We start from the raw sequence: 25,311 nt of genomic DNA, 5'->3' as shown, positions 1-25,311 counted from the left end.
ATGATTGTTGAATTGTCTTCTATGAACTGCTGATTAATTATTCCGTTTTATTAAAAGCAATACATAATTTTCCTTGATTGCTTATAAGCTCAAAACTTCTCACAAGTTAATGAGAAAATTAAGCCACCTGTGACAGAAATCATTTATCTTGTGCGCAACCTTTATTCTGTCTGTAATCACAATACAAGAATATAGAATGTTAATCAAGTGATTTGTTAAAAGTTGATGTATCACTTTTCCAATTATCTCTCTTTGATTTTGTGTGTCTGCATGCCAAGAATATGGATATAAAATAATCCCAAACCTGGAAATGTCGGAGCAGCTGAGATGCAAAGCAGTCTCATGGCCATAATGATTAAGCTGTCTTATGTTTGTTATTTATTTTATTTTATTTATTTTGACTGATCCTTTGCCATCTGTCAGGAATCCTGGAGTTGCAAGTGGGGCTGGACCACGACCGCGGCACCTTTTCTCTCCCCTTTTTTTATATCACTGGAACAGACCTAGCAATGGTATTAAGGGATCAAAGACTGCCCAGTTTTATAGTGCATTGGGCATGTAATTGGGAAAAGAGCAAAAACAGCAGCAGCAACTAGAAATACTTCCAAATTATATCTAGCAATAGTTATTCTCTTAATGTTATTTTCTAATTCCTTTAGCTAACATATTGAGAAGTATGATAACAATGGGAAGCTTGAATTTCCTATTGTCCTTACTAGGAACTCCTCTTTTCTTTTCCCCATTATAAGCAGTTCTTTTTGCATTTCTATAATCAATGTCGATTTAGAGCATTTTTTTTCCACATGGCTTTAGATAGTTGTGATTTCTTCTGAAAAGCGCTTATTCATATCCTTTGGCCATTTTTCAATTGGGGAATGACTTACAGTCTTACAAATTTGGCTTATTTCTCTATGTATTTCAGAAATGAGGCTTTTATCAGAGAATTTTGCGGTAATATTTTTTAATTATGATTACTATGTATTTCCCTCCATCCAATTTTCCCTATTTATCCTTCTCTCTCCTTTCACCCTATCCCTACTCAAAAATATTTTGCTTCTGAACACCTCCTCCCCTAGTTCACACTTCCTTTAGAACCTCCTTCTATTTTCTTCCCTTCCTACTTTCATGTAGAGCAAGATTAAGATTTCTAAATCCAGCTAAGTATGCATATTATTCCCTCTTTGGGCCAATTCTCTTGAGAGTAACGTTCGAGCATCGCCCACTAACCCCAATCTTCCTCTCTACTTTATATATAGTAATAAAATATGGCACTAGTGGTTCAGAGTCAGTTTTCCCTGGCAGGCTTTCGCTCCGGAAGGGCTGTGGTCAAGCTGGCTGCCCAGCAAACTTCCATATCCTAGAGCCAGGGTCTCCATGGCTTTGGAAAGAAAGGGAAGGTATAAGGGTGGTCAAGACACAACTCTCTAGAGTGCCCTTGGGTCTGTTAGTACAAACTTGCTGCCAGGAGCATGTAATGCAGCTGGAATCAGTAAGCATCAGTTCCTGGTTGTCCCTAACCTTTTCGATGTCCCCATTATAAAGCCAGCTGTCATTGCTTTATGTCTTATATAAAATACTTTTGAGAGATTAAAGGGGTTGTAGAGAAAGAAAAGATCTGTTTGTCATGTTGTTCATATGACCATCTTTGCTTCTTCATAAAAGGCTCTCTATACTTGTTCTCTGTCCATGGTAGTTTGATCAGTCCCATGAGTTCAATTATCTTTAATGTAGAAACATTGCACATAAAGATGCTTTTCTCCATAGCCCATCTCTTCTTCCAAATTTGCTGTTTCTCTTGAGCAACATTATCCTTTACCTTGATTAGAATTTCTTTTATCAGTTAAAATCTTACCTTATGCCAGAGTTCTTTCCTAGTTCCAATCAAAACCGGTGCCTCCACTTGCCCTCTATATCTTGGATGAGCATCATTGGAATGTGAGCTCCTTCCGTGAGGTGACTGTTTTTGTCTTTAGAAGCCTAGTCCTTCACCAGTTCTGGGCACACTTACTAATAATTGTTGATGTGCTGACCATCCTAATAATATATGAAAATATAGTGGTGTCCCTACGTCACTATGCCACAAGGAAGCGTGTTGGTATTTTCTACATGACCTTCACTATTTCTCCAATTACTTTAACTTCTGTTTAATGTTCTCTTTATTTAAGATAGACAGACAGATATATAGATAGATGGACAGACAGACATAGATAGATAGACAGATATAGATAGACATACAGATATAGATAGACAGAGAGAGAGAGAGAGAGAGAGAGAGAGAGAGAGAGAGAGAGAGAGAGAGAGAGAGAGAGAGAGAGAGAGAGAGAGAGAGAGATAGAGAGGGATAGAGGGAGAGAGAGATCCAAATAACAAATCTAACAGACATTTACTAGGCATCCTATGCAGGGCACTCAATTAGATACAAAGAGAAAAACAAGTCTCCACCATCAAGGAGCTTCCATACAAAATTCTATTTCCTCACCTGAATCTATCTATGAAAAGTCACCTTCTAAGAAAGGCTTCATATTTCTATATTCACACTTATTACTGCCAAGGAATGAGAAATTCTATCAATAGCAGAAACATTTTTCTCCCCACAGTCCTGCCAATATTTGATTGGATTGTTTTTAAGTAACTCCTTTCAGTTGTTTGTGATTTGGGAGTAAAGAGCTTGGAGATGTTTGCAGAAGACTCAGAGAAAGTTTAGTTCTTGTAGATTCTGCTCTTGGGATATTTTGGAAGTTTCTACAATCAGACCTTCCTCTGACATCCTCAATTCAAGTCCTCCCACCCTCAAAAGCCTTTACCTTCTGTCTTAGTAGTCATTCTAATAAATGAGCAACAAGAACTAGATATCTAGGGTTGTGACATGCCCACAGTCACATAGTGAAGAAGTGCCTAAACCCAGATTTGTACCCAGGTCCTCCTGACTCTAGACCATCCCTGGTGTCTTAGCTTCTATTCTGAAAGGCAATTTTTTATGCATAAGTTTGAAGAACATGATTACAAGATTCCAAACCATGCCTTTTCGGATTTATACAAATTGGGCTCTTCATGACTTTTAGCTTATAATCTTATGATTTTTGAAGTCTTCATGATGTCAGTTCTATTTTTGTTGTTTAAAGAGCTTTATCTCTATCCTTCTGGAGTTTGAAAATTTTATACAGATTTTGTGCCTACGATTTTGTGTCTTTTTCCTGTTTTAAGTGTTACTGCTAATTCTTCTTAGCTATGAAGGATATTCTTCAACATAATCTTCAAGTTGAATTCCTCACAAATGGCCATTTTGGGTAGGTTGGAGAACCCCAATTCATTCTCAACAACAGATTTCCCTCTGCCTTTGTATAAATCCTAGTATACCTCATCAGGTTTTTGCCCCTCTTCAGCACCTGGCACCTCCTCCTTACCCTGATCATCTTTGTATACATCATCCTAGACATCATCAGGCTTAGTAAGTAGGGATCAGTTTCCCCTGCTCCTCGCCTTGCCTATCAAGTAACTTCTACCAACAAGATTATTCAACCCATCCACATCCCTCTATTTTTATCACTGTCTTAGATTATTTCACAAGTTGTGATATTCTTGAGTTATAAAAGAAGTCTTCTCACAAGTGGGGTCCTTTAGTCTTGACCAGAAGTCCGGCTTTATTATAAGACTGGCACTGTTGTGTAAATCTTAAAATTTCTTAGACTTATAAATGTTGGAAATTTCACCATTCGGGAATTTCATACTTGAAAAATTTCCTATTGAGAGTGGGAACTCTATTGGAATGTCAACCCCATTCGCATGGGAGGTTCCTCCTCCTTCCTTCTTAATATTACTTTAGGACAGAAACCTTTTGCTGAACAATGGAAAGGGCTTTGACCTATGCTTAAGCATACAACAGGAATTTCTTTGAGTCATGATTGATTTTAGAATTGATACAATGGAGATACTTGGAATGACAGGACCAGGTCTTGGAAATTGCAATCTCCACCCTACTCAGTCCTACAGGATTTAGGAAGGGCTGCAGCATAGATCAAAATTTAATTATTCCAATCTCTACCCTACTCAGGGTAACAATATTAAGGAAGGGCTGTAGCAAAAGATCAAGAATTAATTATTTGAGAATATGACCTTCAAAAGATATCCGGGCCTGCCGGACTTCAACGGTGGGGTTCGGGGAGCAGCCACCTAAAAAGAACCCATAGGGGGAGAGAGGGGGAGACCAAGCACGCAATAGAGAGACAGAGTCAATCTGGTAGTGTCAAGGCTCCGTTTATTGCAGGTGTAAGGTAGAATATATATGCTTGAGGTAAAGGGGGGGTGGTGGTGGTGACTAAAGACTGCTTGTACCAGGAGGGAACATGAAGAATGGTTATTGTTATGTTTTGTGGCTGTTGGTCTTGGCGACGCCTGGGAGGTAACTTGTTTGTTCAGTTTCCCTAGGATCTTAAATCTTGTTTCAGGTCAAGTTGTCCCCGAATATGGTCTCTGACAATTCCCCCTTTCTTTTTTATAGAGGGAAGGTTTTAAGTCAGGACCGCAGTGACGGCCCCTGTCTTAGGCTACACAGGGGGAGTTGCTTGACCATCAAGGGTCAAGGACCTGTGCTATTCCCGTCATTGGGTTACCGCCCTGCTAGTAAATTGGAGACGATCAGTAGGGATGTGTGGTCGGTCAGTATCTGTTATTTCGATACGATGGTATTGGACCGTAGGGAACTTAGTAAGGGCTGAGTCAATGTTTGATTTAATAAATCCAGTCAGGTGTTGGAAAGCCCAAGGGCCAAAGGTGAGTATTAGGAGGATGATAATAAAGGGAGCTATTATTGTGGGAATTAGAGTAGAGAGCCAAGGGGATTTTCTTAAAAGATTGTTGTACCATCCTTCTTGGGCCTCGGCCTTCTTTTTTCTAAGGGCTAGGCGTTCTCTTAATTTTGCCATTGATTTTCTGACTATGCCTGTGTGGTCAGCATAAAAGCAACATTCTTCTTTAATGGCTACACATAATCCCCCATCTTTTAAAAAAAGTAGGTCGAGGCCACGTCTGTCCTGCAGTACAACTTCTGAGAGGGAGGATAGGGATTTTGCTAAAGCAGAGACAGACTTTTGTAGGATCTCAATGTCAGTTGTCATATCAGCATGTAAAGTTGTGAGGTGTTGGGTCTGTAGGTAAGCGGTGGTGCCGGTACCAATGCCGGCAGCAAGACCACCAATACCTAGAATAATGGCAATAGTAGAGAGGGGTTCCCGTTTAACCCGAGGGAACGGAGACAAAATTTTTTCTAAAGCAGTGTCTGTGTGATAAGTAATTCTGGGCCATAATTGTATAAGTACACAGAATTCTGAGGAGGTATTAAAGACCTGAAGGGAGATGCAGGGGGTGAGGCCGGTGTTGCAGGCCCAAAAGGTGTTATTGGGGGCCTCTAGATAATAAGGGGAGTGGGAGATGGGAAGGGTAACATTACAAAGATGGGAGTGAGAGGAAGGGGTGTGACCTATGCAAAGGCCTTTTCCGGAGACTTCGGCAAGGGTAAAGTGGTGGGGGAACCGGGCGCATCGAGGGGAAGGGGTAGAGGTGTTGTAAGGGTGATCGGTAAAGGCGATTCCTTCATAGTATGGGGGCTGCGAGTGGAGACATAGCCAACAGCTGATTGTAAGGTTTGGGGCAGTAGCATTCAAAACCAAATAGGAGCTCTCAATGAGTTTGAGGAGTCTATCAGTGGTACCAGGAGGTATTTTGGGAATAGGGGTAGGTGGGAGTGTAAGGGGGGGGAATTGGGTGGGGGAGAGGGGTCGGGGGGGGGGCTGGGGGTACTGATATGAAGGGCGGTGTTGGTCGGTGAGAACAAAATTAGGACCCATAGAGTTGGTAATAGGGGTCACGCGCAGTCGGAGTGTGAAGAGAAAGACATCATCGGGGCCCCTTTTATAAAGGCGCAGTCCCCAGGTGAGTCCTTCTGTCCAACGGGGATCCGTTTTGCCCTTGTTGGTGAATTTGATAATAAGGGGATTGCAATTGGGGGGATTAAAGGAGCAGGTCTGAGGGCGGGAGGGATTTCGGGCGATGGTAATCAAATCTTTGTTGGTGATCCAATAAGCAGTGCCAAAAGTCACACAGCCCCATGTGGCACAGAATCCATCTGACTGGCCCCCACAGTAGTCTGGCTGGCCGAACCCAGGGCAGCCGTATAGAGGGTACTGGGTATATTGAGTCCAATAGTCCTTAATCGGGAGACCAGGCACATTTGGGGAGCAATAGTGCATTGATGACTGGTATGGGATACCGAGGACACAAAGGTCGATGGTCAGTTGGGGGAACCATGTAAGGCGCGGCCACTGGGAACTGGAGACAGAGGCAAGAACGGCTTGGTTCACTGGATTGACAATCTCCCATACTTGATGAACGGGGATGTGTGGACTTCCTGATCTGGTGGCTGGTAGCAGGATACAGATGAGGGTTACTGTCAGAACTGTCGCCATCTGTTCCGTTGTGAAGTAGCTGAAAGAGAACAGAAGATTTTCTCAGGGATGGTCCCTGGAAGCTGATTAAGGGGAGGGGATATTTGTGGTTTTGATTAATCGAGATGGGACCCAGCGGGCGTTGTTTGCTTTGGCATCAAAGATGCAAGCTGAGCCTTTTCCCCAAGTGAGGACAGGGTCAGGGCCTTGCCAAAGGCCTGTAAGTGGGTCTCGCCAAAGGACTTTTGCCAGATCAGATGTGGTGTGTGGATGCCAGTGGCGATCAGCGGCAGAGCATCCCTCTGCATCCAGAGTGAGGAAGTTAAGAACAAAAACTTTGCAACCCCAGACCTTCCCTGTCCTTATGGGGTCGAAAGGAAATGGGGTGGGGGAGGCCTTGTTCCCTTTTTCCAAGGCCCTTCCCTGGGAGGTACCCAGATTTTAACATCATGGTGGTGACAGGGTCACTAGGGCTAACCATGAGAAGTCTCATTTGGGCTAGGATGTCTCTGCCCCAGAGATTGACTGGAAGCCCTGCAACTACATATGGGCGTGTGGTGCCTCTATTGCCCTCAGTATCTTGCCAAGTAAGGATCTTAGAGCTCTGCAGGGTGTCTTGGACTTGGCCTATTCCTGATAAATGGGTAGATGAAGGTTGAAGGGGCCAGGAGCGGGGCCAGTGAGCCTGAGAAATAACAGTGGAATCCGCTCCTGTATCTAGTAATCCAGTGAAGGTTTTCCCTTCGATTTTCAACTGGAGTGTGGGTCGGGACTCAGTAAGTTGCTGCACCCAGTAAATATTGGAGGAGCCTGGGGAGGAGGGGCCCCGTGTGTGGGCTACCGCTGGAAAATTGCCAATCATAGGGAGGGGGAGTGCTTGGGCTAAGCGTTTGCCTGCAGGGATGGTAACAGGGCCATGTGGAGATTCTATGATGATTTTTATTTCTCCTGTGTAATCATTATCGACAAGGGTGGGATGTACTACAACACCTTGCAGGGTGGTGAGTGCTCTACCTATGACCAAGAAAAACATGCCAGGGGGTGGTGGTCCGAATTTGCCAGTAGGGAGAATTATTGGGCCCTCCTCTGGTGTCAGTATTCTGGTGGTGGAGGCACAGAGGTCCAAGCCTGCGCTACCTGCTGTGGCTCGGGTAAGGGAGTTGGACAGGGGCTCCCGAAGGAGCCCCGCACCCCGTTTCCCTGAACCGGGGGAAATATCTGCCCATTAAAGGTGGTTCTGGATCGGCAGTCTCGGGCCCAGTGCCCGCCCTTTCTACACTTTGGGCAAATGCTAGGCGGTGGTTTGTGAGGGGCTATTATTGGTGCGGGTGCCTGCCTAGGATTTTGTCCAGAAGGGCATTGACGTGCAAAATGACCAAGTTGTCCGCATTTAAAGCAATTGCGGGGGGTGTTGGGGCGAGAAGCCTGGATGGCAGCCCCTATGGCTAGGGAGATGGACTTGTTTATTTTGTGATCATAAGCATCAATATCATTGCATAAGCGGATCATTCCATCTAGATCAAGATCTCTTGCTTTTCCTCTTAGGGCAGCCTTACAGGCAGAATTAGCATTTTCAATTGCCAAATGTCTCACCATCGGGTTATCTGCTCCATCTTGGCCCAAGACCCTTTCAGCAGTTTCTAAAAGTTTTGCAACAAATTGAGCGTATGGCTCATTGGGTCCCTGGAGAATTTTTGAGAGGGGTGCTGTGACTGACCCAGCGGCAGGAACTGCCCGCCAAGCAGCCATAGCAGCGTGTGCAGTTTGCATGAGCAAGCCAGGGGTTAATTTCATTTGCTGGCTTTCTGATGCAAAGCGGTCACGGCCGACGATTTTGTCAACCGTCCAAGTAGCTGTCTGGGCATTTTTCAAGTTAAGTTTAGCCTGATTTTCTGCACTTTCAAGGAATTCTGCCTTCCAAATTAAAAATTGTCCCCTGGAGAGGACGGACTGTACTACTTTGGACCATTCGGAGGGGAGCATGTGTCCTTCTCCTCCAAGCCCCTCCAGAATGGAGAGTGTAAAAGGAGCGTTAAGGCCATAATTTTTAACAGCTGAATGGAGGTCTTTAATGTGTTTGAATTTTAACTTTTTATAGATCGGGTTACCGAATTGTGGTGGGGTTGAAATATCAGCCCCTCTAGGATTTTTCCCCTCTGTATCATTTCCTTCTGCTCCTTCAGAGTCAGAGGAATCTTCAGAAGGGGGGAGGGGGGTGTCCTCGGGTAGAATCTGAGTAGCTTGTTGTTGCCTAGTAACAACTGGGAAGGCAAGAGTGGTCTTATCTTTTAATCGAGTTGGCTTGGACTTAGGAATCAGAGGCCGAAAAATATCTATTTGCAGCTCATGTAATTGGTTAGTTAATGTATGCACCTCCTTTTGAAGTCCTAGGAAATTTTTAAGTTCAGTAACTTGCTGGCTGAGTTGTTTTGTGGCCTCTTTAAGATTCTCAGAACCAGGAAGTACGGAAAAATTAGGAGGAGTGAGGCTGCCACAGAGATCGTGCTGGAAAGATTTGTTTTTATACTGCAGGGGGGGCCTGTTTTCCAGGCGATTGCTGTCCTGATAGCGGGCGGCCTCTTCTTCTAGCTCTGTCTGATAATTGGGTTTAAGTATGTTCTCTGATTCGGGGTTTGTATATAGAACAGGATAAAGGTGGGGTTTGGAAGGGACAAGGGGTTCCCTAAGGGAGGAATTTTCAATTGGTTCATCTAAGAGGGAAGGAGGGCGTTTGTCTTTTTCTGGTGGTATTTCCTCCTTCTCAATTTTTGTTTTATGGTCTAAGATAGCCTCTTCAGCTAAGCTAAGGAGGTGGGACACCTGTTTATTGGTGTCGGCTTCTTTAAGAATATCACGGATTAGTCCGTAGTAAGAAAAATATTCATCGGAGATCTCTTGGCCTGATTTTATTAGGCTATTCAATTCTTTACCCACTTTGTTCCAAGTAAGGGGGTGAATTCCCGGGCCATGTAGAATGAGCCAGGGGCATTGTTCCTCTATGAAGCAGAAGAACTTAAATAAATTTTTCTTTTTTACCCTAATACCTCTCTCCCTGAGACTATTTTTTAATTCTTTAACAAATAAAGTTTCTTTTGAGAGTGTCTTCCCCATCTCAGTCAACAATTATTACACACAGTCACATACAGTCACTCTGGGGTAATTACTCTCAACTTCTTATGCCTATGGGGGATGGGACGACTTACCCTTATCTCAAGGCTGTCCATTCAGCCTCTACCGTTTACTTTGTCCGCGGAATCTGTTTCTCAGTCGTCCGGTAAGCTGTCTTACTCAAATCCCAACACGTTGAGACGCCATCTATCCGGGCCTGCCGGACTTCAATGGTGGGGTTCGGGGAGCAGCCACCTAAAAAGAACCCATAGGGGGAGAGAGGGGGAGACCAAGCACGCAATAGAGAGACAGAGTCAATCTGGTAGTGTCAAGGCTCCGTTTATTGCAGGTGTAAGGTAGAATATATATGCTTGAGGTAAAGGGGGGGTGGTGGTGGTGACTAAAGACTGCTTGTACCAGGAGGGAACATGAAGAATGGTTATTGTTATGTTTTGTGGCTGTTGGTCTTGGCGACGCCTGGGAGGTAACTTGTTTGTTCAGTTTCCCTAGGATCTTAAATCTTGTTTCAGGTCAAGTTGTCCCCGAATATGGTCTCTGACAAAAAGACATGTGCAAAGCCACAGACCTCTGGGTGGTCCTGGGTTAAGCTAGAGCCTCCATTGGCACAGGGAAAATGATAGACAGTAATTGGTAGATGTGAGAACTGAGGGGAGGGAACTTGGATGGTTTCCTTAAAGATAGAGGGGTCTGAAGACTGAGGGATTGGTTGGAGAGTTTTGGCTCTGAGTGGTTGGAGAGGTGCTCTGAGAAGCTTGCTCTGAAGAAAGCTGGAGGTGGAGGCCCTTGAGACTGTTTCTCCATTTTGGTCACGTGAGTAATAGGGACTGATCTCTTTTCTTTGCCCCAGCTATCTAAGGGCTTGGGCCTTTTGGCCCAGCCTAAACAGAAGGGGTATTTAAGCCCTATTCCCTTCTCTCCCTTTCTCTCTCTCTCTCTCTCTCTCTCTCTCTCTCTCTCTCTCTCTCTCTCTCTCTAATTCCTTTCTTCCTCCTGTTTGAAATTAAACTCTATAAAAGGTTGACGGCTGACTTGAGTTTTCATTTAGGAATTACATAGCTGAATTCCTTGGCGACCTTAAATTAATATATATCAGTCTTTTAAAGTGATTTCCTTGTCACAGGTGCAATAAACCTATTTCTTTTTGGCTTGGAGACTTGGTTTCCCTTATTTGCATTCCTACAGTTAGAAATTATACAACACTTTACTGAAAGAATGTGGGAAAAACTTCATACACAGGTCACCTTTTTCTCACCATCAGAGAATTCTTACTTAAGTTTTATCTTGACTCTGAATTCTCTGATGATGAGAAAAAGATGACCTGTGTGTGAAGTTTTCCCCACATTCACTCATTACATTTATAAGGTTGCTCTTCAGTATGAATTTTCTGATGTTGAGAGGATAAACTGTCATTGAAAGATTTTCCACAATCAATAAACTTATAAGACTTTGGTCCTATACGAATTCTCTGATGTTTCATAAGGGAAGAGCTGCTACTAAAAGCTTTGCCACATCTACTACATTCATAGGGTTTCTCACCAGTATGAACTCTCAGGTGTAGAACCAGTAATGCATTCTGCCTGAAGGTGTAACCACATTCATTACACTTAAAGGGTTTTTTCTCCAGGATGAATTCTCTGATGATGAGAAAGAGAAGAACTATCACTAAAAGATTTTCCACAAGTACATTTATAAAGTTTCTCTCCAGTGTGAATTCTCTGGTATCGAGTAAAAGATGAACTGTCACTGAAAGATTTTCTACAATCATTGCATTTATTGGGCTTCTCTCCTGTATGAATACTCCGATGCTTAGTAAAAGAAGAGCTATCACCCAAGGCTTTGCCACGCCCACTCCATTCATAGGGTTTCTCACCAGTGTGCATACTCTCATGTAGTATCAGAAATACATTCTGCCTGAATGCTTTGCCACATTCATTACACTTAAAGGGTTTTTCTCCAGTATGAATTCTCTGGTGGGGAGAAAGGGATGACTGTGTGTGAATGCTGCACCACATTCAGAACATTTGTAGGGCTTCTCTCCAGTATGAATTCTCTGATTTTGAGCGAGAGACAAACTGTCAATGAAGGATGTTCCACAGTCACTGCATTTATAAGGTTTCTCTCCTGTATGGATTCTCTGATGTTTAGTAAGAGAAGAGCCATCATTGAAAGCTTTACCACATTCATTGCATTCATAAGGTTTCTCTCCAGTATCAACTCTTTGATGTAGTTTAAGATGAAATTTACCTAAAACTTTCCCACACTCCTTGCATTTATAGTGTTTCCCTCCAGTACACATTCCCTGATGTTGAGTTAAGAACTTACTGTGTAGGAATGCTTCCTCAAATTCATTAAGTTTGTAGGATTTCTCTCCAATAGCTATTTTATTACATAGAGCTGAAGAGTAATTAAATTCTCTCTTACAAACATTTTTGTTACAAAGTCTCTTTCTTGAGATTCTATGTTTTTAATTGCTTCTGAATACTGTTTAAAGTTATTCCCATGTATATCATATTTATAAATACTCTTTCCTAGGGAAATGTCTCTTTATATAACAATACTTGACTTATGAAGGAAATTCTTCCCAAATATATCACATTCACAAATTCTTATTTTATAAGGTATGTTCTTGTGGCTGATGGTTATTTGCCTCAAATTCCTTTCATGGGTCTCCTGTGGCCTCTGGAATCTGCCATCACATTCCCAGTATGGTCCCTAATTGGAGTCCCATAAGTCATATTCTGCAAGTCCTCCCTGGGATAAGTCTTTCAAGGAAGTATCTTGCTTTGCAACTGAGTTCTTGGTCTCAGGTCTAGCCTCCCAATTTATGGGGAAACAAATCATTGGAGTAAAAGCCCATGTTCATATTGGAGATATTTTCTCCTCACTCAGATTAAAAATAACATTTCCTCACAAACATCTGGTGAAATACTTAGACTGAGTAACATCCACATTTACAGATATAGAAAAGCCAGGGGAGACAGGGATTATTAGAAGTAGAAAGACTAAGTAATAGAAGTTCAAGGAAGGGAGGAATAAAAATAATCTGTAATAGCAAAAAAAGGGGGCGGGTGGACATAAGGAAGGTGAGGCTCCAATTGACTAGTAAAAGATGTAGAAGATGTAGAGAATGTGGATTACTGGAGAAGGAGCAGGACAGTTCAGGCAGGAGGCATACTCCTGTTTGTCAGTATATGAAAGAGGTTAGCTTAGATGAGAAAGAGAGTGTTCTTTCAGTAATAAAAAGTTTAAAGCAGGCAAAAGATAAGATACCATTACTAGAGAACTGCAAGGTTGTATTATCACAAGTCTGAAAAAAAAAAGACAAATGGGTGGTCTGACCATATTCAAGAAAACCAAGGGCTCCAAGTCCTACCTTCAACACATAATGGTTGAGGGAATGGCAGGAAAGAAAAGATGAGAAAGTCAGGCAGGTGATTTGATGACAATAGGTCTATGGGAACAAACTAATGTCTGAAAGTCTGAGGCCCCCTCTCCGGGACTAGTAGACTGAGTAAAACTACACACCTAATACTCCAAAGACTGAGGAACAGAGCTATTGACTCCAATAACTACTATCCACTTGTCTTCTCCCTTGCTTACTTGGATATGTGTTTCTTGGTACTTCTTTCTCTGCTGTCCATGATACTTCTTGTTCCAACAGGGAAATCACTTCTGCTTTGGACACCAGAAACCTTGTTCATGAGTTTTTTAAAAAGAAATGAAACAGAGTTCGAGAGAAGTATCAGTCTCACAATTTAATCTTGGCTAATCTTCATTAGGAGAAAGAAGCCATAGGAAAGCTCCAAGAGTGACAGATTTTTAAATTTTATTCTTATATTTCATTTTACAAAAAATTGGTAATTTACCAATAAGAAATTTCCAAATTATTCAAAGTTACAAGATTCAAATTTTCTTCTTCCCTCCCCCTTCACAGAGCTTGCAGGCAAGCAAGCAATTCACTCTGGGTCATACACATATCATCACATTTTCCTTTCCCAACTTAGGAAACACTCATGACCCTCTTTTGGGGTTTTTGTAGATTGTTTTACTCTGGGAAGACCAAAGAAAAACCTGATCTTTGGTTTGGACTCTGAGTCTGTAAAGGTTCAGAGTCCTAACTTGATTCTTGTTGAGACTTGACCAGTAGACTTTCCTATTTTATAATTTGAAGGTGAAGTTGAGAAATATAAGGATAATAGCAGTAGTTTTTGTTTAGATAATATAAATTTGGGTTTGTCAGAACAAAGAGGACTAGTGTAGCCTTCAAATCACAGGAGAAGTGGTTCCTCCTGGAATCTGGGAGTTTATTTGGGTGGATTTAGAATCTCTTAGAATTAGAAGTCCTTTATTTATCCTTATATAGTTCAATAAACATTTTATGTTTATAATAAGAGTCTCTTTAACATCCTTGCACCTCGGTCTGACAGGAAGTTCACATTTGAGCTTCACTTCATCACTGAGGAAACTTTTGATTATATTTATCAAAAGTATTGGAACAGTTTTAAAAAGTTTTGAACCTATATAGAAACAGTTTTTCCAGCTAAATATTTTCTTTATTTTGTAAACCTTAAAATTTCTTAGACTTATAAATGTTGGAAATTTCACCATTGGGAAATTTCATACTTGAAAATTTTCCTATTGATAGTGAGAACTCTATTGGAATGTGAACCCCATTGGCATGGGAGGTTCCTCCTCCTCCCTTCTTAAGATTACTTTAGGACAGAAACCTTTTGCTGAACAATGGAAAGGGCTTTGACCTATGCTTAAGCATAGAACAGGAATTTCTTTGAGTCATGATTGATTTTAGAATGGATACAATAGAGATACTTGGAATGACAGAACCAGGTCTTCGAAATTACAATCTCCACCCTACTCAGTCCTAACAGGATTTAGGAAAGGCTGCAGCATAGATCAAAATTTAATTATTCCAATCTCTACCCTACTCAGGGTAACAGGATTTAGGAAGGGCTGTAGCAAAGGATCAAGTTTAATTATTTGAGAATATGACCTTTAACAGACATGTGCAAAGCCACAGACATCTTGGCGGTCCTGGGTTAAGCTAGAGCCACCATTGGCACAGGGAAGACATGGACAGTGATTGGTAGATGTGAGAACTGAGGGGAGGGAACATGGATGGTTTCCTTAAAGAGAGAGGGGTCTGAGGACTGAGGCGGTTGGTTGGAGAGTTTTGGCTCTGAGTGGTTGGAGAGGTGCTCTGAGAAGATTGCTCTGAAGGATGCTGGAGGTGGAGGCCCCTGAGACTGTTTCTCCATTTTGGTCACGTGAGTAATAGGGACTGATCTCTTTCTTTGCCTCAGCTATCTAAGGGCTTGAGCCTTTTGGCCCAGCCTAAACAGAAGGGGGTATTTAAGCCCTATTCCCTTCTCTCCCTTTTCTTTCTCCCTCTCTCTCTTTATCTCTAATACCTTTCTTCATCCTCTTTGTAATTAAACTTTATAAAAGGTTGACGGCTGACTTGAGTTTTCATTTAGGAATTACATAGCTGAATACCTTGGCGACCTTAAATTAATATATATCAGTCTTTTAAAGTGATTTCCTTGTCACAATTTTTATACTGGATTTCAAGTGGAAGTCTAGCACCATTAATGGAAACAATCCATCCTTCTAGAGGGTCTAGATTCTCCTCTAATTAAACTCCTAAACAGAAAACAGACTCATATGCACGTAAACCCTTGTGGCACATGCATACCCAAAGGCATAGAATTCTAGTCCAAGGATTCTAAACCACAGAGGATCCCAGAATCAGAGGTGGAAGGGACCTTCCCTCTAATTCTGACTCTTTACAACATCCCCAAAGGGGGGTAATTCACATTCCAGATGCTAACCTTCCCCAACAACTCCTTTTGGGCAGCTCTCATATTCAGGATGGTTTCTTTCCATGTCAGAAAGATCTTCCCTTCCCTCTTTTCTTGCCAAGGCACATTCCCATGAACCTTCTACTTTCCTGGGTTAGAGGGACAGCAAAGAGACTGAAAAAAAATTTTGAGAAATTTTTATTAATTAATTTAGAATATCATTCCATGGTTACATGATTCACACTCTTTCCCTCCTCTCCTTCTACCTTCCTCCCATAGCCAACAAGCAATTTCACTGGGTTTTATATATAATGTGAAGAGTGAAATATTGAGGGAACTGATTTACTCATGAAGGGAAATCCAAAATCAGAGAACTTATGCAGAGTATGTAGAAAATGACTCCTCAAAGGGGAGCAAGTTATCTGAGTTCAACCAAGAGACAGGCCTTCAGTATCATCCAGATGTATTAAAAATAGATGATCTGTGGAGCTATTTCTAGTTGCAGTAAATGATATACTCTGCTTCTGATTAGAGAGATACTGGGGAAAACTCAGGAAGCCGAATTGTAATGGAGATAGAGGTACTTCTGAGAGATAGAGAGATACTATTAGAGAGAGATATTCTAGGGTTGCCTATTGATCACTACTGATGTCTAATTGATTATTTTTCCTAAGCTCCTCCTCCCTCAATCCCTCCCTTCACCACCCTATTCTGTAGCCTTGTCTGATTTTGCCTTTGGCTTCGCACCACCCCCCTGAGTGGACTATAAGATTAATGAGGAAAAACTCTTTTCTCTTCCTTTTTCAAGTAAGGGGGTTTATTGGGAACAACAGGATGGAGAACTGAGGTAAGATGAGGTGAGAGGGATAAAGTGTTCCCTAATCTCTAAGGAAGGTTAGGAGGATTTTGGGAAATGTCAGTTCTGTCACAGCTGTGACACAAGTCTGTCAAGGAGATATGAAGGACAATTGATTTTCTTCTGTCTTCTTCTAATCAGCCCAGTATATAACAGTCAATGACCAACATCAGTCACACCAAAGCCTCAGCCTAGGTCAGAAGCCAAGGCAGTCTCTCAGTTCATCCCCTGGCCATGCTCCACCTGATATTCCTGGGAACATTCTATTTGAAATGTTCTTTCTTGATTGACATCTGAGGTCCTTTACTCTCTGTCTCCCATGCATGGAATTATCTCTTCCTTCATGACTCTTCCACATTGCGGAAAACTCCCAGAAGTCTTTAGGGAAGCAAATGGAAAATGGGGATAGACTAAGAATCCATCTTCCCCTACCTGTCTTTAAGAGATCTCTCTTTCTCTTTCCTGCAGTCAGTTTCAAAGAGTCTATCACCATGAGTGCTTGTCTCCAAGAATGAATGAAAAACACTTCTTATCTGCAAAAGTCTTCTACTGATTCTGACTCTCAGGTGGGCACAACATTGGCTTTTCAACACCAATTAGTAGAGCCACATGAAGACAACCACAAGGACTCATGACAAGAAGGGCCCTCTGCCTCCAGAGAAGGAGCTGATGGAGTCTGGATGCAGACTTCCTTTTTTCTTTGCTCAGATTCTCTTCCACTCAGTGATGAGTATGGGGAACAGTTTGACAGTATTGCTTCTGTACACTCCATATCAGATTGCTTGCCCACTGTTACAGGGAAATTAGCAGGAATAAGAGATCCTGCAAGGCAGAAGAGCAAGGTTCCAGAACTCTGGAGAGTGACAGGCAGTTCCTTCTGAGAGGGACAGTAGAGCAGCCAGGAGTTGAGTTTCTGTCTAGTTCTTCTAGGAAGGATGTAGAGAGCTAGATATTCTCTCTCCTGTGGCTTTCCTGGTGATCCAGTCTGTTCTTGTGGGTCCCTGCTACTGCTGAGACTGATTTCCAACAGAGATGCTCAAGACTCCAGAGGACAACTGTCAGCGAGATCTTCCTTTGAATCCTGTTCCTGCTACCTTCAATTCCTCCCCACTTTTATATATTAACTAAGGGGGTTTCATTTCACTAGATGAAGCAAGTAGATTTGTAGGTAGTGAAGTATTAAATGGTGGAGGTAACCACTTGACTTGGGTTTTAGATAGATCATCCCAAATCCCTTCCTTCCCTTATCTGAAAATGAACTATTGTCTCAGTTAGATTTATATACATTATTTCAGTAGAGTTATTTCACCACTCAGAGAAGGGAAGGGGAAGAAGGGAGAGATGCTGTGATTCTTCCACACTCTGCCCTTCTCACAAGGCATACTGGCTGCACTTTCCTGTCCTTTTCCTGGTCTCTCTCTTTCTCGTTGCTAGTCTCCCTAGCAGGCTAACTCTCACTCTCCAAGGCTACAATGGCCCTCAGATCCAATCAGACATGGCAGCTGAAGTAGCCAGAAACAGACATGCTCCAATCAGATTCTCCTCCAGCAGCAGGGATCCCCCACCAGCTCATCCACGCCACTCACAAGACTCCTGGCCAAGAGCAATTCTTTAGGGACACAAAAGACACAAGTGAGCAGGTGAAAAGTGGAACCAACGGATCACAGCCCCACCAAGCCAAACACCAAACCATTCCGGAGCACCGTAGGTGCCTTTCCAAAGAGACAGCCCAGTATATTTCATTTCCAAAAAGATTGCAGGAACCAGAAACAGAATCAATTCGACACAAAAGCCAGGATGGATGTAAAAAGAACTTTGACAAGGCCTGAGGATACATCCCAATGTAAGAGAGCTCAAGTGCAGCCAGAGGAGAGATTGAAAGACCTGGAGAGATGGAAAGAAACAGCTTTAGCCAAGAGACACTCGAGGACTTTTCAACAACTCACTGCCAAGAAGGGTCTGAGCAGCAGTTAATCCCAGAACAACAATGATTTTAGAACACGATCACTCTGTGTTAAACCTGGTCTATGTTGAACCCTGTTGTTGTCCTCTGGTGTTGTCTTATCTGGTGTGCACAAACAAAAAAACCAGGATTGAGCCTAAGAGACGTCTGATCAGAATAAGTAGAGCCCCAAACAAGAAAGTTGTTTGAGGTTATGGATTATATATGAATGAAATCAGAATACTAACAAGAAAGATTTTTATCTCAATTTTAATGTATAAGATTTATGAAAAAAGGGTTTATGGAAATCACACCACTGGGATATTTTTACTTAAAGTCATAAAGTGAAAGATGATTAAATACCCCCCAAAATGATTTCATATTCATACTGAGTATTTAATCATTGATGAGAACAATCTAAATGCTGCTACGAGGCATTTTCATGACTGTAAAAACAAAAGGGGGACAGTAAATCTAATATAGGCAATGGACTTGATTATTGATTAAAAACTGATTTCAGATACTCTGCTTCCTGTGCTCACAAAGTATCCTCAGTTTATATCAGTGAAGTGAAACTCATAAATGAACATCATTTCAGGGCCAGGCACAAGGATGCTAAAGAGACTCTTGTTATCAAAAATAAAATATATGTTGAAATATATAAGAATAAAAGGATTTCTAACTCTAAGGGATTCCAACTCCACCCAAATGAAACACCCTGGTTCCACAAAGATCTGGTTCCACAAAGATCTGCTTCTCCTGTTTTTCACAGGCTACATTAATCCTCCCTGATCTGACTAACCCAAATTTATACTATCTAAATAAAAACTACCACTATTATCCTGATAAATCTTAACTTTGCCTTCAAATTATAAAAAAGCAAAGGATAGCTGGTTGAGTATCAACAAGAACCAAGTCAGGACCCTGAGCCTTAGCAGACTCAGAGTCCAAACCAAAGACCAGATTTTTCTTTGGTCTTCTCAGAGTTAAACAATCTATAACGACAGTAATTGATAGTCAATAGTACTGCACTCAGACAAAGGTCATCATGAAGTCCTCAGTCCCCCCTCACTCTGGAAAGCAAAGAGGTCATTGTAATACCAAGACTGAAAGTACCACACTTGCCTTTCTCCAAGTTACACAGAAGAGATTAGCAATCACAGTTTCTCAGCTTGCTTACCTCTGTAATAGCAACCCTGGTAATGCTCATGTGTGGAGCCATTTTCATAAACATTATCCTGTGGGAGAGTAGCACATCCAGCCCCCCAATGTTGTTGTGCTTAGGATTTTTCTCTCTATAAAAGACTTTCTTTTAGTCACAATAAAGGAAGTCATAGCCCCAGTCATGGTGCCATGATCCTTTCCCCTGGTCCTTCTCAAAAGGCATGCTGGCTTCACCCTTCTGGTCCTTCTCCTTATCTCACTCTTTCTCTCTAGATGCTAGTTTTCCTAGCTGGCTCACTCTCACTCTCCATGGCTACAACAGCCCTCAGATCCAATCACTCATCACCAGTCTCCCACACATGACCCCCATAGAGAGGGGAAAACAATTTGACTCAAAAAAATTTTAAAGGTGGTTAAAAATCATTTTTACATTTAATTAAGGGAAAAAATAGAATGTGATTTTTAAAAATGTACCAGGCTGGGCCCCAAATCTGCTACTTAGATAACGAAATCCAAACCTTCTCAAGGTCTATGCCATCTCCCGAGGGAAGTAAATAAGCCCTGAATTAAGAGAAAATTCTACCACCTGGAGGTGATCAAGATGGGGCAGGGCAGAGCTGAGGCCTGGAATAAAGGCAGAACTCCCAGAGCTTCAGAACCTTGGGAGGAAAGAGGCCAGATAAGGAAGTGAGAGGTACCAGGCCTACACTTTCTGATGGAGACTTCCTCGGGCAGCCCTCAGCCTGGATGAGTCTTTTTAGGTGGGAGCTCTTGTTCTGGTCCCACTGAACTGAACCTGAGGTTACTCTATTGAGCTTCAGGGCCTTCTGGGGTCTGTTCCTGCTGTGGGTGAGTCTGCCCCATTTTCTCCTCCTCCTCCTCAAGTCCTCCTTGCTTCAGTCCCTCACCCCAAGCTCTCAGAGGGGTCTCCTCCTGCCTTAATGAGGACCAATGACCTAGAACAAGGTAGCTGAGGGTCACCCCTGATTGCAGAGGAAAGGAGGCCCTGGATTCCTCAGGGGCCTTAGTTCCCCAATGAAACCCTTATCTATGAAACCTCTGGTAGGTGCTACTCCCAGTTCTAGGTGATGAGGAAGCAAAGGCCAAAGGCAAATAGAACCTTTCCTTTAGGAGTTTCCCATTTACCCTAAGGCAAACAGATAAGAATGTAGGGAATGGGAAGGGACCTCAATACTAAGAAGGGCCAGGGGAACCAGGAGATATTCCCTTGGGTATCCTGTTAATCCTATGTATAGCTTCCTTGGTATGTTTTTGTTTGAATGTTGTCTCCTGTGAGCTTCCTCAGGGAGGAGCCATTTTTTACCCCTTTTTTGGATGTCCAGCACTTAGCATAATACACAGCTCATAACAAGCTCTCAAGACATGTCCACTGATCTATTTTTCATGTTTAGAGTGTTATCAAATCGGTTACAACTTGACATAGAAAATTTAGAAACTTCAGAAGCAGATTTAGAGATAATAGATAAATTAATGGATAAATAAAATATCAACAGCAAGTCTATTCTATGCTGGGCTGTACTGAGCACTTTATTATACTACCATCTCTTAAGATCCTCACAACAATCCTAAGAGGTAGGTTGTCACTTTACCATTGAGGAAAGTGAGTCAGCAGAGGTAAAGTGACTTGGCCAGGGTCACCCAGCTAGGAAGAGTCTGAAGCCCAGATTTGAACTCAAATCTTTCTGACTTTAGGCCCTTGTGAACTCTTCCCTTCACCATCACTTCACTGCCACTAGATTAGGAGGGACTTTATCTGCAATTGGCAGATGAGTGCTGGGGGCCATCAGTCCACGAGACAGAGTCACGCGTGGTAGCTGGGAGACCACAGAGTGGTCCTTGGCGAGACGTGATTACCCACCCAACCCCCTTTTACATGACCTCTTTCATCAATGCCCCTCACCTATGAATTCACATGATTATTATTCCCCCTAGTCTCAAAAGAAATAATAAAAGAACGAAGCACAAGTGCCATAATTCTCCAAAACATCACCAAAAGGTCAGACCCTCAAACCCAATCCCAAAGAGACTGTCATGTGTTACCTTTTACTTAGGAACATAATTCCCAGAAAACCTCATCTACAGGCCAAGCCCAAAACTTGCTCATGAAGTCGGCACCCAAATCAGTCAAAGAGGCCCAAAGATAAGAACTTCAAGCTTCCGTGTGACTCAGGAACTCCCTAGAAGCCACCAGTCTAAATCTGAATTGTGTTCCCAGACCCCACAGCCTCCATGATATGATTGTTGAGTTGTTTTCTAAGAACTGCTGATTAATTATTCCATTTTATTAAAAGCAAGACGTAATTTTCCCTGATTGTTAGCTCAAAACTTCTTACAGGGTGAGAAAATTAAGCCACCTGTGACAAAATCATTGATCTTGTGTGCAACCTTTATTCTGTCTGTAATCACAATACAAGAATATAGAATGTTAATCAAGTCATTTGTTAAAAGATAATGTATTGGGGCAGCTGGGTAGCTCAGTGGATTGAGAGTCTAGAAATGGGAGGACTTAGCTTCAAATATGGGCTCAGACACTTCCCAGCTGTGTGACCCTGGGCAAGTCACTTGACCCCCATTGCCTAGCCCTTACCACTCTTCTGCCTTGGAGCCAATACACAGTATTGAATCCAAGAAGAAAGGTAAGGGTTAAAAAAAAAAAGTTAATGTATCACTTTTCCAATTATCTCTCTTTGATTTTGTGTATCTGCATGCCAACAGAATGGGTATAAAAATAAAGATTAGACATGGAGAAAGCAGAGCAGCAGTCAGATGCAAAGCAATCCCATGGCTGTTATGATTAAGCTCTCTTCTGTTTCTTATTTTTTTGACTGATCGTTCATCACTCAGGAATACCCTGGAGTCTTGGACTTCGCCCATGACACCAGTTAATCCAGTGTCTACTAAGTAGGTAGTCTAATAGTTGAAGCCAGATTTCCTGACTCCTAAACTAGGGTTCTCTTTAGGCCACAGTGCTGCTTCCTATGACTGATGGTGGAGTCTGACTTGACTCTCCTATCCCAATCAGACCATGCCATTCTCCTACTCAAGAAATGCCAGTGACTCCCATTTGCTCTGGAATTCATGGGTCCAACTATGTGACCCTGAGCAAGTCACCTAATCACCACTGTCTACTCTTTCCTGCTCTTTTCCTTTGGAACCGATACACAGTACTGATTCTAAGAGGGAAGGGAAGGGTTTAAAAACCAAAGAATTCATGAGTCTTCCTCTGTTCAGCATTGATAGGCCTCTCTACCTCATTCCAACTTCCTCTTACACAGTGTTTATTCATTACAATCATTCAGTTGTCCTTCTGATATTTCCCCTCATCTTCCTTCATCCTTGAACTCTTTTGGTAGTTCTCATGGCTTGGATTCCCAAATCTCTGATCACTCCTCATTACCCACCTCCTTCAATTCCTTCCTAGCTCTGTGTTGCCCATGGATCATGGCCACTTTTCCCTCCTAGTTCTGTTGACCTTCTCTGCCTTTTCCCCATGAATTCAGGCTATGTTTGAGAGAACTCAAGGGCATTCCTTTTAGGGCTATTGTCACTGTGGGGTATGTGCCTGGTTTTTCTCAGCTACAAGGGTCCCCTTCCCCTAGAAGAGGCCACAAAGGAAATTTGTGTATTTCATTTCATCTCTTTCAGACTGGGAGTCCAGGTCTAAGAGCAAGAAGGAAACTCCAAAATAAGGCATTCCTGAGGAAGAAGGAAGCAAAAAGATTGGTCTTGCATTCTGCTTTTGGAGAAGTAGAAATTGATGAAAACAAATTCTGTGGAGAAATCAGAGAAACCAGGAGTCACATTTGGGGCATTTCATCTTTACTCATTTCAGAAAAGTACCAACATGTATACTGGAGAGAAATTCTACAAGTGCCCTCAATGTAGGAAAGCTTTTAATAAAAGCTCAAAACTCATTTTACATCAGAGAATTCATGTTGGAGAAAACCCTTATGAATGCAATGACTGTGGGAAAGGTTTCCGTCATACGTCAAAACTTAACATACATCGGAGGGCACATACTAGAAAAAATCCTTATCAATGCAATGACTGTGGGAAAATGTTTATTAATGACTCAAAACATATTTTGCATCAGAGGATTCATACTGGTGAGAAGCCTTTTAAATGCAATGATTGTGGGAAAGTCTTCAGTCATAGGTCAAAACTTATTATACACCAGAGAATTCATACTGGTGAGAAACCTTTTAAATGTCATGATTGTGGGAAGGCCTTTATTCGGAGTTCCCACCTCCTTCAACACCAGAGAATTCATACTGATGAGAAGCCATTTCAATGTCATGGTACTGGGAAGGCCTTTAATCAGAATTCCAACATCTCTATTCACCAAAGAATTCATAATATTGAGAGGCTATTTAAATGTAATGATTGTGGTAAGGCCTTTAATCAGAGTTCCCACCTCCTTCAACACCAGAGAATTCATACTGGTGAGAAGCCATTTAAATGTGATGATTGTGGGAAGTCCTTTAATCAGAGTTCCCACCTCCTTCAACACCAGAGAATTCATACTGGTGAGAAGCCATTTCAATGTCATGGTACTGGGAAGGCCTTTAATCAGAATTCCAACATCTCTATTCACCAAAGAATTCATAATATTGAGAGGCTATTTAAATGTAATGATTGTGTGAAAGCCTTTAAACAGAGTTCCCACCTCCTTCAACACCAAAGAATTCATACTGGTGAGAAGCCATTTCAATGTCATGATTGTGGGAAGGCCTTTAATCAGAATTCCCACCTCCTTCGGCACCAGAGAATTCATACTGGTGAGAAGCCTTTTAAATGTAATGATTGTGAGAAGGCCTTTAATCGGAGTTCCCACCTCCTTCAACACCAGAGAATTCATATGGGTGAGAAGCCTTTTAAATGTAATGATTGTGAGAAGGCCTTTAATCGGAGTTCCCACCTCCTTCAACACCAGAGAATTCATACTGGTGAGAAGCCATTTAAATGTGATGATTGTGAGAAGGCCTTTAATCGGAGTTCCCACCTCCTTCAACACCAGAGAATTCATACTGGTGAGAAGCCATTTAAATGTGATGATTGTGAGAAGGCCTTTAATCGGAGTTCCCACCTCCTTCAACACCAGAGAATTCATACTGGTGAGAAGCCTTTTAAATGTAATGATTGTGAGAAGGCCTTTAATCAGAGTTCCCACCTCCTTCAACACCAGAGAATTCATACTGGTGAGAAGCCTTTTAAATGTGATGATTGTGGGAAGGCTTTTAATCAGAATTCCCACCTCCTTCAGCACCAGAGTATTCATACTGGTGAGAAGCCTTTTAAATGTGATGATTGTGAGAAGGCCTTTATTGTGAGTTCTACCCTCCTTAAACACCAGAGAATTCATACTGGTGAGAAGCCATTTCAATGTCATGATTGTGGGAAGGCCTTTAATCAGAGTTCCAACCTCCTTCAACACCAAAGAATTCATACTGGTGAGAAGCCATTTAAATGTAATGATTGTGGGAAGGCCTTTAATCGGAGTTCAAATTTAATTGTCCATCAGAGAATTCATACTGGAAAGCTCATTAAAAAATCATGAATGTGGTAAAGATTTCAATAAGAGAACAAACTTCCTGGTACATCAGAGAATTCACATTGGTGAGGAACCTTATAAATGTGAAGGCTGTGAGAAAGTCCTCAGTTTTCAGTCATATTTTCTTGACCATCAGAGGGCCCATATTGGTGAGAAACTTTAGTAATGTGATGAATATGCCAAAGGGCTCTGTAAGCATCTAGTAGTCATTGATCATCTGATCATGTTAGATATAAACCTTTTCCGTACGCTTCTTGTGAGAATGTTTTGGTACAAAATACAAAATTTTCTACATTAGAAAACTTGTGCTGAAAAAAAACTTTCATGTGAAAAAAAAGTTTCATTTGGCTGTATGATAATCATGAAATGAGTTTCTGTTATGTAACCCAATA

General features: G+C 42.0%; 1 protein-coding gene across 1 annotated transcript; it reads left to right on the top strand.

Moving 5' to 3' along the window:
• Nucleotides 1–17,764: 17,764 nt before the first annotated feature.
• LOC107650517 (zinc finger protein OZF-like) lies at nt 17,765–25,101 on the top strand. Its single transcript, XM_056826313.1, has 2 exons — nt 17,765–18,064; nt 23,483–25,101. Exons 1-2 carry the CDS (start codon nt 17,765–17,767, stop codon nt 24,923–24,925), a joined length of 1,743 nt encoding a protein of 580 aa, XP_056682291.1. The 3' UTR covers nt 24,926–25,101.
• The last annotated feature ends 210 nt before the right edge of the window (nt 25,102–25,311 follow it).

This window comes from Monodelphis domestica, chromosome 4 (genome assembly GCF_027887165.1).
Source record: "Monodelphis domestica isolate mMonDom1 chromosome 4, mMonDom1.pri, whole genome shotgun sequence".
NCBI lineage: Eukaryota > Metazoa > Chordata > Mammalia > Didelphimorphia > Didelphidae > Monodelphis > Monodelphis domestica.
This window is presented reverse-complemented; position numbering and strand designations above follow the sequence as displayed.

What these genes read in the sequence shown, in the direction of transcription:
- LOC107650517 (XM_056826313.1), top strand. Translation starts at nt 17,765, where the DNA reads ATGCTCCAATCAGATTCTCCTCCAGCAGCAGGGATCCCCCACCAGCTC. An exon ending in GTAAAAAGAACTTTGACAAG is followed by an intron (nt 18,065 to 23,482) that starts GCCTGAGGATAC and finishes ACTGGTGAGAAG; the next exon opens with CCTTTTAAATGCAATGATTG.